The sequence below is a fragment of the Pollicipes pollicipes genome, unplaced genomic scaffold, assembly GCF_011947565.3.
Source record: "Pollicipes pollicipes isolate AB1234 unplaced genomic scaffold, Ppol_2.1 Scaffold_4002;HRSCAF=4701_pilon_pilon_pilon, whole genome shotgun sequence".
NCBI lineage: Eukaryota > Metazoa > Arthropoda > Thecostraca > Pollicipedomorpha > Pollicipedidae > Pollicipes > Pollicipes pollicipes.
This window is the reverse complement of record NW_023596420.1, coordinates 40,126,612-40,143,229: the sequence shown is the minus strand read 5'-3', so window position 1 is coordinate 40,143,229 and position 16,618 is coordinate 40,126,612. Positions and strand designations below refer to the sequence as shown.

The window sequence follows — 16,618 nt, the reverse complement described above, 5'->3', positions numbered from 1 at the left end:
CTGATGTGAATGACAATGAGCACAATGTGTTCTATGTTTTGTTTACTCTTGTATATGTTACGACCGACGAGCATGGTTGTTGATTGTCGTATCGCTTTACGTGTGTCTCCTTGACCCGGCCTTCCTGTCTTTTCCTGTTCTAGACAGCTTACTACTTTGGGTGGTCAGAAGTGTCTACCATTTGCTACATCGTATGACTTAATGCCGGGCCGTAAGAAAACCAGCTATCTTTTCGCAGCCCTGTACACCTGTCAAGTGTTTGTACACTAGATTTGCACTTCTTAACGGTGCTTCAGAGTTTTAGCACGCTGCTCGTCTCTCGCCCTCTTCAGGGAATCATGTCAACTATTTTTGGCTCTAACTGGCTGATACCAGTATAGGGCAGATAATTCACCAGGCAGATAATTCACCAGGACCCTCAGCCTGCAAATCCGGCCTGGACGGGCCTGCTTCCAGATAGGTTCCTGAGCCATAAGAAGACTCCAGGGTCCCATTCCAGACTCTCATTGATATGGATCCCTATGGGATTCTGGATCCATCCTTGGGATCCAGCCGTATGCCTGCAGACTACTTCGACTTATTTGTGCCACTACGCTCCTGTGCATCGCCTCGTTTGCGTCTCTGCCGAGGTCACGCGGTCATCTCACTGCATCGCTTCCCTGGAGGCTTCCTCAGTACAGCGAACACCATGAGCCGCTGGGGCATCATCGGCTGCCGAACCTGGGCGCCTCACCAGCTGGGCCGCGGTGCCACGCGGCAGGACCCTACAACTGCCTCCCCCCCCCCCCCTCTCCCTGTCCTGACGACTGATCTTCGGTCGCCGCCTCCCCCCATGTCCAGTCACTTCACAAGCACACGTGCTGCCACAGTCAAATTTTCATCACTGGCTGTCCATTGGAGCCAGTTTGCCTAACGCTATGGATGTTTTGATCGATGCTAGCATTAACTCCGTCCGCGGTGGGCAGCTGCGCTTGTCAGCTCCCGAATTCTGAACGCCGTTTGACATCCCTTATGCTAAGATGGACTGACGGGCCGCTACTACCATTCCATAACTTCCGAACCGGGCTCTTACCTCACCATTGCCACTGGCCCGCTGTAAGAGAACCGCAGTCGCCGGTCATTTTATCGTTCGTCCATTAGTCGTAAGTGCGTCTAGTTTCATGCCACAGTGTACCCTGCAAAAGGCAGAAAAAGTTCCCGTTGTTGGCGGAATAGATCCGAGCGGTCTTGTTATCACGTAATTCATGCGTTTGGTGCTATGCCCCTCACGTCCGATGTGATCTGGAACGTTGGAAATATATGAATATTGATAACGCAGCCATGAAGGAGCTTTGTGTTTCGTCCTTGACTGTTGTGAACAGTTTAAAGCTTGGGAGTCAAATGAAATCAATTAATTATATTTCAAAAATTGCCAATCAGAAAACATGTTCCGACTCACGAATTATTGAGACGAATGCCCAATCGGGGTAGTTTGCTCTGGAACAGTCTGTGTCGAAGGCTGAGCACACAAGCGTGCCTAAAGCCTGCTGACATTATGCTCTCGCCAGCGAGTTAAAGGGCTCCACGACGCCATGACCCATCATAGATTGCACAGTGGGTTGCGCCATTCCCCTCTGTGGGATGCCTAGACCGTAAAAGCAGAAAGCATTTGGTGCAACCCGAGCACCTCACAGAAGGTTATGCGTCGTGTTATTGGGGGACTTTGCAGTGTCCTGATTTGTTGATGGATACTTAAGAGAGGCCTCTCTCTACAACGTCAAGGCACTGGCATTGCAGCGCTAGCGCTCACCAATGCAATGGCACCACACCGTGGCGCAATGCCACTGTAGTCAGTGTTGGATAGCAGATGTCAGTTGGAATATGTATATATATATATATATATATATATATATATATATATATATATATATATATACATATTCCTCCCAAAGCGTGCCACACAGCCACCGGGCATACATCCCCGGTAACAAGTGGGGTCTTTGTTATATGTTACGGAAGAAATTACACCCGCACTCGTTTACTTCCTCTCTCTCCCTCCCCACCCCCCTCCAACAACTCGTCCATCTGCCTACCTCGCCAAAACTTCCGATTCCCAACCCTAAATTGGTCATATATCCCCATTCAAACCTTGGCATTCATCACAGCCAATTTGCTACATTTTTTTGTCATTTCGTATCTGAGCGCAAGATTGAAGTGGACTGAATCGGCGAGAAAATCAGATCGTGGAGGTAGATTGTGTGAATTTATGTTTAGGATCGGTCATATCAATGAGATTCCTCACCCTCGTTCACATTCCTTTAAAAACTCCTGGTGACAAACGCAGGCCGTCCTGCGCCAAGATCCGGCTGGCCGCTTGCAGCGATGTTGACCTTGGTCACGCAGGGGACAGCGGTGCGAGCGTGCGGCGCATTGCGTGGTAGCAGACGCTCCTGGGCTGAGTATGGCAACGCAGTTTGTGGAGAGCATTTGTCGGTTGTGGGGTCGGGGTCGATCTTGGAACTCTTTGGTGGGTGGCTGGCTGGCTGGAAACTCTTTGTGTGAAATGTGAATGTTTGTGCGATTGGCAGTGCGTTGCTCGTACTTCACAACACGGGACCTGAGTGCAAGCCTCGCGTCATGCACAGGCCATCAGCTTTCAGGAAACGGATGTGGCTTTAAAAGTTACGCTAAAGGCAAGCCTTAGTCTGAGGGCAGCGGAGACAATACCAAATCATCCACGGGGCATCCCATGGCGTCCACCCATCTTTCGTAATGTGCTCTTCATCCGGCAGTCTCGCAGCGAACCTTTTATGGGGGCGAGCTGCATGCGCCAGTCAGGGCGGACTAAGTACCCTCTAGCTGCTGCCCTGTCCGGACGCCGAGCACAAACTCCACTTGGAGAGGTCCCTGTGCGGGCTAAGTCTCGGCAGAGGACTCTCATGTGTCCACTGATGCGCTCATCAGTTTAAGATACCAACTTTTTGTCTAATCTATTGGTATGTCGATCCACACAGCTCAGCGAGTGTAAGCGTCCGCTTAAATTGCTTGATAATTCAAGGCCATAAAGAATATTGCACCAAATTGCCTAGAGCACATTCCAACACCATTGCTTACGGATCACAAGACAAGGAACGGTCAGCCAGCTACCCATTCATTATGGGTAGTCATATGGCCGTTCATGCAGCAGTCCATTGGCTATGGGCGTCTACGTCACAGCCCGTGATGGCGGGCGCGATGAGCCACCAGGCCGTCCTCGTCGCACGTCAAGATACTGTTCTGTGCGAGCACTTTCACCACTCCGGTCGTGACACAGAGCAGCGACAATGAATGTGCGGCACTGGGCACAACAGCGACAATGAATGTGCGGCACTGGGCACAACAGCGACAATGAATGTGCGGCACTGGGCACAACAGCGACAATGAATGTGCGGCACTGGGCACAACAGCGACAATGAATGTGCGGCACTGGGCACAACAGCGACAATGAATGTGCGGCACTGGGCACAGCAGCGACAATGAACGCACGGCACCAATAGGCACTCGAAGAACGATAGAACACACTGGGCAGCGACGGCTCGCCGGCCGAGGCGTACGCAGACGCCGGTGCACTTCGAGTCGAGCTGCACCTGCAGCGTATTGGAGTGGTCGCGCAGCAGGCACCGGCGCACCTCGTAGGCCCTTCGGCCGCCGCACACCAAGTCCGGGGCAGCAGCGGCAGCAGCAGTCTACAGCCGCCGCACCATCACGGAGGACACGGACAGCAGCCGGCCGGGTAGATGGCGGCGGCGGCGGGGGAGGCAGTCAGCTAGAGTCGGTGGGGCGCACCAATTAAGCCAGCTCAGTGGGCCCACCGCGCTGGTAAAGCGCGATGGTGAAGCAGGGCAGGACGGTTACCGCTGGCTCCCGCCGAACTGGGCCGACCAGAACCAGACAGGCCAGAGGTGCAGGTGGTGGTCATGCTCCTGCAAACAGACGCACGACGACTGTTGAAAGCTCACGAAAGCACACACTACCCCACACCTCAGCATAACTTTCTAAACATGCATACTCATCTTCAAATCGCTCGCAAAACGGCGTGCTTATTGCCAATGCAGTGGGCCAACAGAGCTTTGCGTATGAGCAGAGCGAGGATAACAAACGAATGCACAGAGCAGGAAGGCAAAACAGCTTTAAAATAGCTGGATCATTGCCTCATTTCGGTTCAGCGACCAAGAACGCACAATTAATCTTCGTGGGGAGTGGTCCGACCTTGGTCCGTTGCTCTTTCCGCTCCATACCCGTTCCATGAAGAAATTCCGGTTTACCAGATTTAGATACTTTCTGCGCATCTGGCAGCAATTTCAACTTTTTCCGTCCTGGTCGATCTGCCCGGTTCTCCGGGCCGAAAAACCTTGTGGGAGCCGGGCTTTAAGGCAGCACATGATTTGAAGCTGGGTGGCTGGGAAGAGAAGACAAAGGTATCCTAGTCCTAGGTAGAAGGTACTTAGGAGGGCACAGGGTGCCTGGGAGCAGAAGCCAAGTTCACCCTTCACTATGGCCCTAGCTAGAGGGTACTTAGTCCGCCCTGACTGGCGCATGCAGCTCGCCCCCATAAAAGGTTCGTTGCGAGACTGCCCGATGAAGAGCACATTACGAAAAATGGGTGGACGCCATAGGATGCCCCGTGGATGATTCGGTATTGTCTCCGCTGCCCTCAGGCTAAAGCGTGCCTTTAGCGTGACTTTTAAAGCCACATCCGTTTCCTGAAAGCTGATGGCCTGTGCATGACGCGAGGCTTGCACTCAGGTCCCGTGTTGTGAAGTACGAGCAACGCACTGCCAATCGCACAAACATTCACATTTCACACAAAGAGTTTCGAGCCAAGATCGAACCCTCAGCCCGACAAATGCTCCCCACAAACCGCACCGCCATACTCAGCCCAGGAGCGTCTGCTACCACGCATTGCGCCGCACGCTCGCACCGCTGTCCTTGGCGTGACCAAGGTCAACATCGCTGCAAGCGGCCAGCCGGATCTTGGCGCAGGACGGCCTGCGTTTGTCACCAGGAGTTTTTAAAGGAATGTGAACGAGGGTGAGGAATCTCATTGATGTGACTGATCCTAGATATAGTTTCATCTAATCTACATCCACAATCCGATTTTCTCTCCGCTTCAATACACTTTAGTCTTGCACTCGGATGCGAAACGAAAACAGAAACAAGATGTAGCAAATTGGCTACGATAGATGACAAAGCTTGAACGGGGGTGTATGGCCAGTGTAGGAGTTGGCAGTGTTGGAGGGGAAGGGAGAAGTGAACGAGTGTCATTTCCCCCGTAACATATTGCAAAAGCCCCGCTTGTTACCGGGACATATGTCCGGCGATGGTGTGGCGCGCCTTGGGAGGATGTATAGAGAGAGAGGGAGAGAGAGATAGAGATGGAGAGAGGAAGAGGGAGAGGGAGAGGGAGAGGGAGAGGGAGAGGGAGAGGGAGAGGGAGAGGGAGAGGGAGAGGGAGAGGGAGAGGGGGAGTGGGAGGGGGAGGGGGAGGGAGGGAGGGAGGGAGACAGAGAGAGAGAGAGGGAGAGAGAGAGAGAGGATATATATATATATATATATATATATATATATATATATATATATTTGTATGTATGTATATATAGATACATACATACATACATACTTCGATAGATAGATACATATATAGATAAATAGTTAAACAGATACATAGATAGATGAATAGATAGATAGATAGATAGATAGATAGATAGATAGATAGATAGATAGATGTATAGATAAATAGATAGCTAGATAGATAGACATAGATAAAATGACTCGGGTGGTCAGGCATAACGATACAAGTGTTTGGATCCAACTGGCATGTGCTATGCAACAATGAATACAATGGCATTGCGACACATTGCAATGCCAGTGGAGTGGTGAGTGCCGGTGGTACAGTGCCAATGCCTTGGCGATGCAGAATGCCTTGTGCAATGCATCACGCTTTCTAAAATATCCAGCAACAAATCAAGATGCAGGTAAGGCTCTCAGTGACACGACGTATAACTTTCTTTGAGATGCTCGGGTTGCTGCGAATGTTTTCTGCTTCTACAGTCTAGGCCTCCAACAGAGGGGAATGGCGCAACCCGCTTTACAGCCTATGATGTGTCATGGCGTCGTGGAGCCCTTTAACTCGCTGGCGAAAGCACAATGTCAGCGGGTTTTAGGCACGATTGTGTGCTCAGCCTTCGACACAGACTGTTCCAGAGCAAATTACCGCGATTGGGCATTCATGTCAATAATTCGTGGGTCGGAACAGCATGGTAACTTTTGAAATATAATTAATTCATTTTATTTGATTTCCAGGCTTTTCAAGGTTCATAGCAGTCAAAGACGAAATGTAAAGATTCCTAATCACTGTGTTGTCAATATTCATACATTTTCCAACGTTCTAGATCAGGTCGGACGCGAGGGTAATGACACCAAACGCATGGATTACGTGACACCACAAGACTGCTCGGATCTATTCTGCCGACAACGGGAGCTTTTTTGCCTTTTGCAGGGTACATTGTGGCGTGAAATTAGACGTACTTACGACCAACAAAATGACCGGCGACAATGGTTCCTTTACAACGGGCCAGTGGCAATGGTGAGGTAAGAGCCCGGTTCGGAAGTTGTGGTATTGTGGTAGTGGCCCGTCGGTCCATCTTAGCATAAGGGATGTCAAACGGCGTTTACATTTCAGGAGCTGATAAGCGCAGCTACCTAGCACGGACGGAATGAATGCTGGCATCCACCAAGACATTCAGAGCGTTAGGCGACTGACTCCAATGGACAGCCAGTGATGAACAATCCGACCGTGGCATCACGTGTGCTTGTGAAGTGACTGGACATGGGGGGAGGCGGCGACCGAAGATCAGTCGTCAGGACAGGGAGAGGGGGGGGGGGGGGAGGCAGTTGTAGGGTCCTGCCGCGTGGCACCGCGGCCCAGCTGGTGAGGCGCCCAGGTTCGGCAGCCGATGATGCCCCAGCGGCTCACGGTGTTCGCTGTACTGAGGAAGCCTCCAGGGAAGCGATGCAGTGAGACGACCGCGTGGCCTCGGCAGAGACGCAAACGAGGCGATGCACAGGAGCGTAGTGGCACAAATAAGTCGAAGTAGTCTGCAGGCATACGGCTGGATCCCAAGGATGGATCCAGAATCCCATGGAGACCCGTATCAATGAGACTCTGGAATGGGACCCTGGAGTCTTCTTATGGCTCAGGAACCTGTCTGGAAGCAGGCCCGTCCGGACCGGATTTGCAGGCTGAGCGTCGTGGTGAATTATCTGCCCTATACTGGTATCAGCCAGTTAGAGCCAAAAATAGTTGACATGATTCCCTGAAGAGAGCGAGAGACGAGCAGCGTGTTAAAGCTCTGAAGCACCGTTTAGCAACGCAAATCTAGTGTACGCACACTTGACAGGTGTCCAGGACTGCGAGAAGCAAACTTTGGTTTTCTTACGGCCCGGAATTAAATCATGCGATGTAGCAAATTGTGGTAGACATTTCTGACCGCTCGAAATAAAAGACCGTCGTAGAACGAGAAAACACGATGAAGGCCGAATCAAGGAGACACGCGTTAAGTGCGAAGACAATCGATGCGTATTCTTGTTCGCCGTAACATGTATTAAGGTAGATAAAACGCATTCAACACATTGTGTTCACTGTCATTAACATCCGGAGCAGTGGTTCTTTCCTGGAAATGATTGCTGGCCAGGTTAGAAACTTGAGTTGCTGTTTCAGAACTGAATGCTTTTGAGACTGGACCACAAAATCAATAATCAATAATCGTCACCGTGATCGAGTAACGACAACGTTGCATGGCGCCGCAAAAACGCAAGTAAATTCCACGCTCGGTTGGAAAGAAACTGAAAGTGGGAACTCCAGGGGCAACGCCAGTGTGCCCATTCCTGACACTGCTGCGACGCCAGAAAACACCTTTTCTTCTCGCCAGTGCACAGCGCACGAATAGCCCCAAGCAACGCATTCTTCGGTTACGGCAGGTGCGCCGACCAGCGTCGGATGGCGTGACGTCATGGTCGCAGCCAGCGGCGCCGCGCCGCGCTGCTTGGTTGGTTCGGCGGCTGCGCACCTGACACCGCCGTTCCGGGCGTCGGCCGCTGTGCTGGCGACCGCCCACTGCGCCCCGACCGCGGCCCTGAACCGGGCGCGTTCTCTGCACATATCACCGGCGGAGCAGAGGCGACAAACGCGGGGGCATGCAGACGCTCCGCACATCCCCGCAGTGCAGAGTGGGGAGCCGGCGAGGGGCTGAAGTTGCGGTTAGGAGACGTGTGGTGTCGGCGACGAGCTTCCCAGGCGGCGGCTCAAAAACGAGGACGTGTCCTGCCCATCTCGGTGCTCGACCTGCCGCCGTGCAATCCGCCGTCCTGACTAGCCTGCTTGGTCAGTCTGGTCTGTCTCGTGTCTTGCCCGCGTGTACTGGAGAACAACGGAACACTCCGGTTTGAGTATGAGACACTCCGAAGCGGCGCATTTCCCGTAGCAGATTTGCTGTGCTGTAACTCGCATGTAATGAGACACTGCGACGAGTCTGCCGGCTTGTGCCACAGATCACATACTCAGGCAACTGAATGCGCCCAACTATTGCTGCGAAGCTGGTAACTTCTCCAATCGAGGAAAGGTTGTTTTGCTAGTCATGGTGTCAAGCTGAAATGCAGTAGAAAGATCTGCGAAGTCGCGCACCAAAAATACGATTGCACTTGTAGACACATCACTTTCTCGGCTGCTGCGGATGTGTCGCATCATGGCTGCAGGTCGCCCTGTCCGGACCCAGTGTCTCCTGCAGCGGCCGCGGCCGCGGTGCCCCGCCTGCGCGCCAGCGTGGCTGCAGGCCGCCCCGTCCGGACCCAGTGGCTCCTACAGCGGCCGCCCTTCCCCGCCGGCCCGCCAGCGTGGCTGCAGGCCGCCCCGTCCGGACCCTGTGTCTCCTGCAGTGGCTGCGGCCGTCCTCCTCTGTGGCGGCTGCCGTCCCGACAGACAGCTCCCCCCCCCCCCCCGTGTCGCCAAAATAGCTGCCAGAATGTAGCCCGTGCTCTGTGGGCCGGGATGGCCCTTCAGCCCTGAACCGGAATGAATGCGTTCTGGTGTGTTTCACTCATGGGCCCCTCGCTCTGGTAAGGCGTAAGGAGTCTCAAAAGGTCATCCCATGTTTGTCTGAAAACGTTCACTCATCTACAAATTGACAACTGAAACAAATGACGCAAAACGGTTTAGACCTTGTACGCTCGCCATCTCGAGAGCAAGAACAGCAGTGTGCGGGGCTGCAGTTCAGTGTTGTCAAATCGGACGGCGTTGGCTGCTGCAGGTAAGACCAGGCGGCGGACACCATCCCCACGAGATTGATCGTGAAATAACACTTTTGAAAGCTTTGCGGGATCGCCATCAGGGGGCTTTTTCAGTCCTGTTCGCCCCCTTGGAAAGATTCTGGCTACGCCCCCGTCCACATACAAAAGGAGATCAAGTTGGCTTTAAGTCGAATGACGGGCAAGTGGGCGCTCGGTTCATCAATGCATGCCTAAGGCAGGCGGCTTTTCGAGAGTTTATGTTCTACTGTGTTGCGATGTAAGGGAAGATAATAAGGAACTAGATACTGTAGCAGGTGTCCAATCTATGCTTGACACTGTAATGAATAGCGATGCTGGTCGACAAGCATGCGACAAAGCAGTATTAACATCAGTTCGCAGTAACTAATCTTAATTAATAAGGAATAGTAGCATAAAGAATAGTAGCAATTGTAGCATAAGGAATATCTGAAAGAAGAGCCTCCATTTTGTGCCATTCTTTACAGGAGAAACTCGGGCTTTACGGTTTGCGTCTTCTTCTTTCCTTTTGGTGGTTAGCATTTGGAGCTTCCGAACTTGTTTCCGCCTAAAATGCTGCTGTAAATTTTGCATCTTGAAAGCAGCTGGCGAAAAGTAGGTGCATGAAAACTCCTGGCGCACTATTGGCCATTGATTGACATTCAAATTTCTGACCAGCTTAGCCCAGATCGTATTCGTCTCCCCAATGGTCCAAAATGCCTACCTGCTCGCGAAATTTGGTCTCCCCAGGAAAAATAATGTTGAAATGAGCAAATCATGTTAGGAAACAGGATAGTCTTATTTGCCGAATGGCAAAGTTGAGTCGAAAAGGCAAAACTGTACACCAGTGAGAAACAACTGTAAATGTATACCTAGTATGGCAGTCATGGCATTAAATTATTTCCAAAATGTGTCACGTGGATCAAGAGCGCACAATGCCCTCCATCTCTACATCCCCCCCCCCCTCCCGGTCACCGTGCTTGTTTCCCAGAAAATGTAAACTCCGAGTCTGGCCCCCACGTTTTGAAGCGCTCCTACGTCTTTGAAAACAATTCGTCCTTTTTCAGGGTATTGATTTGGCATTGACGTCTTCCTCCATGCATGCGTTCAGCTTCGCTGTGCATTTTCGTCACTAGCTGACGCAACGCGAATATCGTAAAATTTAAGCACAGGTACGTACCCGAACAGGTGCACACGGCATCTGCTGCGTCTCTGTCCATTCGCAGAGAACATTTCGACAATGCCGGGAAGGTTCTGTCAGACGCAAGCAACGCCGTTCGAACCATATTAGTTCGATGATATGATGATATAAATTATCTACCGTAAATCTGTGCTCAGTGGCCAGTGCACATGTAATCCTCATTTAAACTTTTTTACCAGACGCGAATTCCAGCGCAAACAAAACTCCGGCTGGGACGCAGCAGCGTTGCAATCCGTTTGTACGTGTTTGACCTACGCTCTACAAATTCGCACCACCTTACTCTTACCACCATCAGAGCGGGACAGAACGCCCGTCGCGGCTCTGGCTTCGGCCCGTGACGTCACACGGGAGCAGCCAGTCGTGCCGCCAGGCGGCCGGCGTGGTTTGTGGGGGCTGTTCGATCAGTGACGAGGTGGTGACCCGCCAGCCTGCGGTGTACACGGATCGCTGGGAGCCGCCAGCCTACGCTGCATAAGGCTCGCTGGGAGGCAGACCACCGGGCACAGCATGAAGTTGCGCCGCCTGCGAGAAGTATCCAGCTGCTGACTAGCAGTCCGGTTTCATCAAGTTTTCTGGCCTAGAAAGGCGGGCTGCCTGGTCCTGAATTCGGATGAAGCAACCCGGTATTTCGAGCCGGGTGTTCCGGGGTGGAAAACTTGGTGGGAACCGGGCTTAAGCCGCTCCAACATTTGACCGCCGCCGGCCGGCTTCTCCCAATGGCCGGCGAGGATCTAACCACGCCGGCAGGGAGAGTTGAGTTCAGTCCAACTTTTACCTGAGCCGCCGCCAGCGAAAGACCCGGAAAGGCAGCGGATTGTGATCTCATTGTGATGCAGAGGGGCATCTCATTGCGATGTGCGCGTTTTGGAAGGGCGACAAGATGAGGCAGGTATGTATTCAAGTGTGCAGACTTGCTGATGATCTCTCTCTCTCTCTCTCTCTCTCTCTCTCTCTCTCTCTCTCTCTCTCTCTCTCTCTCTCTCTCTCTCTCTCTCTCTCTCTCTCTCTCTTCTCTCTCTCTCTCTCTCTCTCTCTCTCTCTCTCTCTCTCTCTCTGTCTCTGTCTCTCGCTCTGTCTCTGTCTCTGTCTCTGTCTCTGTCTCTGTCTCTGTCTCTGTCTCTGTCTCTGTCTCTGTCTCTGTCTCTGTCTCTGTCTCTGTCTCTGTCTTCTGTCTCTGTCTCTGTCTCTGTCTTGTCTCTGTCTCTGTCTCTGTCTCTGTCTCTGTCTCTGTCTCGTCTCTGTCTCTGTCTCTGTACTCTGTCTCTGTCTCTGTCTCTGTCTCTGTCTCTGTCTCTGTCTCTGTCTCTGTCTCTTCTCTGTATGTCTCGTCTCTGTCTCTGTCTCTGTCTCTGTCTCTGTCTCTGTCTCTGTCTCTGTCTCGTCGTCTTGTCTCTGTCTCTGTCTCTGTCTCTGTCTCTGTCTCTGTCTCTGTCTCTGTCTCTGTCTCTGTTCTGTCTCTGTCTCTGTCTCGTCTCTGTCTCTGTCTCTGTCTCTGTCTCTGTCTCTGTCTCTGTCTCTGTCTCTGTCTCTGTCTCTGTCTCTGTCTCTGTCTCTGTCTCTGTCTCTGTCTCTGTCTCTGTCTCTGTCTCTCTGTCTCTGTCTCGTCTCTGTCTCGTTTGTCTGTCTCTGTCTCTGTCTCTGTCTCTGTCTCTGTCTCGTCTCTGTCTCTGTCTGTCTCTGTCTCTGTCTCTGTCTCTGTCTCTGTCTCTGTCTCTGTCTCTCTCTGTCTCTCTCTCTCTCTCTCTCTCTCTCTCTCTCTCTCTCTCTCTCTCTCTCTCTCTCTCTCTCTTCTCTCTCTCTCTCTCTCTCTCTCTCTCTCTCTTCCCCCCTTACTAGCTGTGCTATCTAACTGTCGACGAAGACCACACACCATCTGAATGGCAAATATAGATGGCCCTATCGTCTTCTAAATGACATCCAATGCAACGTTTTGCTGAGAAATAGCATACGAAAACATCGTCTTTTGTAAAGTTTTGTTTTCGAAAGGTGTGTTCGAAAGTATCGTCACGTGTTATTGTGAATTTGCGGACAGGTGCTACTAGGCTCCAAAAAGAAATTCCGATTTATCAGATCTAGATACTTTCTGCACATCTGGCGACAATTTCAACTTTTTTTGCGCCCCGGCCGATCCGCCTGTTTTTCCGGGCCGGATAACTTAATGGGAACCGCGTTATAAGTCCTGTTCAGACATTTAAGGCCATCCGACATCGTTGCTTGATCAGCAGGGCGCCCGGCTGCCCTGGGGTGCCCAGACCATGGACTTGCGGTGGGAGTTGAAGGAGCGGCACGGTGGTAGCACGTCGAGTGGAGGATGTATGATGCATGCATGATGTATGTATGTATGCTGAATGCTTCGATTGGCTGCACATGTGAATGGGAGCGCAGGGTCCGATCAAGATTTGTTTTTTATTGCTGAACACAACAGCGTTCCGACATGTATTCCTTACGCAAGTTACGCAAGAGGAAGAGCAGGAAGGATGAGGCTGAGTAGGCCTCAGCTTATGGGTTCAGTAAGCTGGGAAAAGCTTAGCGGACTAGACTGGACTTGAATGGACTGAACTGGAATGGACTGGACTGGGCTAAGTTAGGATGAGATGGACTAGACTAGACTGGGTTAAACTAGACTAGACAAGGCCGGACTAGACTAGGCCAGACTAGACTACATTGAACTACACTGGAGTAGACTAAACTAGACAGCACTGGGCTACACTGGACTACATTGGACTGGACTAAACTGGACTACACTACCGCACAGGCTGGCTCCGAACCAGGCTAGGACAAGCCCATGCTAAATGTCTGCGCGAAACACTTTGATTCCGGATGGAAACAAAATGAACCAACATGAGCCTGATTTTTGTCGTAAAATAGAAGCAGTGTCAGTCTTTTGATCACAGGCATGTTGACGCGAATAAAAATGTCGTGCTACGCATGCGTCGTGACAGCCAGCACTTCGACCAATCATTATGGCTGTTCGTCCTCAAAATAAATATATATGTATCTTTCATGAAGCTCGTAGGATGGCTTCGCTCATAAACTCCGGTTAGCAGAATCGGCTCCATCATCGGAATGGATTCCGGTGGGAAGTTTTTATTTTCGACAGCAATCGGAATCGACTGAAGACTATGCCGTGGCCAGATCGTGCACGTTGCCCGCAACACTTTCCTGACCCTTCTTTTGGGCATTTTGAAGTTAAAACGATTTCAGATTAGATATTAACGACAACTCCAAATTCCCTGGAACACGTTTTTATGAACCAAGTTAACTGTGAGGTGCCAATGGTGAGGTGATAGTCACCTAAGGTTAAGGTCAAGGTCACGTATGGGCATTCTTCGAAACCGTTAAAGCATCGTTAGATCTTTCACAGTGTGTCAATATCATCGTCACACAAGAGACCTGCAAGTGTCAGGTTATCGAAGGTAAAGGTCATGAAGAGCCATGGAATGACATTGAGCGACCCTGCATTACTCGTGGGAGCGTCATTCTCTTACTCGCATCAGTTTCATATTGTGAGCATATGCGAAGTTCCGCAGAGACGACGGAAAACTGGATACGAGTTTTTCGTGGCGGATAACGAGTTTGTGTTTTAATGCATTCTTTTTTATTAGCACACGCTTTTAATCAGCATTATTGCATGGCAACTTTTCATTGGTTATTGTAAGCCAGGGCTTAGTCATTAACGTTTAAGCAGTAGATGCAAAAGTATATCGCCCAAATTGTGATTTGGGGTTATCCGAGCTCTCTTGGCTTTATATTTATCTCATTAATCAGAATGGACTGCATGAAAAAATATGACTCGTGGGCTATTTTGGGCTCTCAAACAATTTCCCCCGCCACGAAACGGGACGGCGACACTGTCACAACGGCGCCGCTGCCAAGGGAAGCTCGCTATGGCTGCTCTGGTGCTCACCTGGCGCGCAGCTGCGTCCGCGGGGGCTGACCCTGGCACAGACCCAAGAATGCTACGCCGCCCAGCTGGGCGACCATGCGGTGATGGGTCTGCGCGCGTGGCGGGTGCTGGCAAGAGGACAACATGTGTGGACGTGATGCCAGAGGGGTTAGGAGTCTTACGTTAACGTTTAGTTAACGGCCTTACGTTTACATTAGGATTCTACGTTTAACAGTGCTCCACATTTGCATAAAGTTTTGACCTGAAATAACTATTTTGAAGAGCATTCGTTGCCGTTCGCAGTCATGATGTCCAGACTACTTCAAGGTCATGCAGGCGTTCATGACGTCATAGTAACGCCATTCAGATCCAGCGATTTCATAGGCTATGTGGCGTTCAGGGTCGAGGAGAAAACTGTCGTTGAGCCGTTCAGATCTGGAATCCGTCAGCACGTTTTAAAATATATGGACCGTGAATTGACTCTCACTCAATGCGAGCAGGCTGTGTAAGTTTCGATCACGAATCGCGTTTTCTACGACATGATATGAGAAGTTTGACGTGATTGCTAGTTGTTAACGGAAATAAAACTGGCAATCTAATCACTTCAGAATAGCGTCGTGACTGTCAATGTGAGACAAGTAAACATCTTAAACTCACGAATACATTTGCAAGAGCGCCACGAGAAAGGGTTGCAAACACGAGCCCACAACGATATTCTTCTTAGCGAACGCTTCTAGCACCACCACCACCATATCTCGGCCAGTTTGAAGCACTTTAAGTGTGTGCTAGGGTGAGAATTTCGTACGGAGGGCTTGGCAGTACGTCAACTTCAAAGGTTCCATTACGCAATCAAACAATGGCGCATTGAGGAGCGTATTACTAAATGGAGAAACTGTGCTAACTAGAGCAGTCGTTTCCATTAAAAAGTATACCGGTAGTTATAAGCAACGGATGCCACCTTGCATTCTTTTGTTACACGGGTGTCAGATGTCGGTTTCCTTTTTTGTCAAAAATTCTTCGTCCGTTGTTTGTCAACATTGTCTCCCCAGGGGCGACGACATTCCCAAATTATAAACGTCGACAAGAACACTTTGCTGCCATGGAAGCGCTTGTGAAGCAATCTATCCTCTGTTCTCAGCTTCCCCCAGCACCTCAAAGACTGTTTAGCCTCCACGCAGGTCTACATGGTGTGGAGAGTAGCCAGCCGACGAGCCGAGGCCGCCGTTTATCTATGCTCGGTGGACCCCGTCACCCTGCTCGGCTGACCGGCCAACACTCTTCTCGGGCCATGCAGAATGGCGCTGATCGGACGGGCGACGCTGGCGGACTGGGCGACGATACGCGGGGGGTTATGGTCGCGACGTCAAGGATTGCCCAACCGATGGAGGCTCAATAGCCGTCTGACCACGGCCGAAGCCGCTCTGCGGTCGCATGTGGACAGCCGCTCTCACCATCGCAGACGGCGGCTGTGGCGTGTGCACCGGTCAGAGGCCGTCCAAGGTCGCTGAGGGCGGGTGGGGGGGGGGGGGGGGGGCTCGGTGACAGGAGCAGCATGACCAGTTAAGCGGGTCAGAGCCCAGCAGAGACTCTGAGCCTGAGAGACTCTGAGCGGTCAGTACAAGCCATGAGAGGCTAGTGGAAGCACTTGTTAAGGACTTCAGAGGAGTTCCGAGGTCCCGCTAACAAGAGTGCTTCTGGTGGCTGTGAGGGGAGCATTGTACGCCAAGAACGTCCCCAGGGTAGCCAAATTGGACCCACTGAGCATCCAGAGGTGGTGCGGTCTGAAATGTGGGAACCGTCTGAACTACTTTTGTGTTAATGCTCATCACATTTTGGGATCGGGGGCTCGGCACTGGTCCTCTCCCTCATGGGATTTCGAGTCATGATTGCGCGAGTCTGCCGAGGCTGAGTTATCACTGATGGGGAAGGCAACATAGCAGGCCGCACTCTGGAAAGGGGGTGCCCCGCCTTAAGTCCGCTTTTTTCGCAGCAGATATCTCACACCGTGTTGCTGTTTTCATCATAATCATAATCACGCCGTAAATGTTGTTATCTAACCAGTTGATACTAGGCAGTGTGTGCTAACGTCGTGCCCGTCCAACGTCCAGACTCTAAGCTGCTTACAAGAATTACTTGGGATGTGTCCTGGCCGAAGCATTGGCTGGCATAGATGTCAATTATTTTTACACCGACTGGTCGACCCAGCTGACCCC

The 16,618-nt window shown here is 51.4% G+C and overlaps 2 protein-coding genes across 2 annotated transcripts in view; one reads left to right on the top strand and one right to left on the bottom strand.

Moving 5' to 3' along the window:
* The window catches only part of LOC119094492 (uncharacterized), a 62,781-nt gene extending 48,278 nt beyond the window's left edge, over positions 1–14,503 (bottom strand). Inside the window, exon 1 of the mRNA XM_037217549.1 lies at positions 14,427–14,503. Within this exon, the coding sequence (XP_037073444.1) occupies positions 14,427–14,503 (77 nt within the window). The remainder of the gene's footprint in view (positions 1–14,426) is intronic.
* LOC119094491 (open rectifier potassium channel protein 1) overlaps positions 1–16,618 on the top strand; it is a 67,894-nt gene that overhangs the window by 14,587 nt on the left and 36,689 nt on the right. The gene's annotated exons all lie outside the window — the stretch shown is intronic.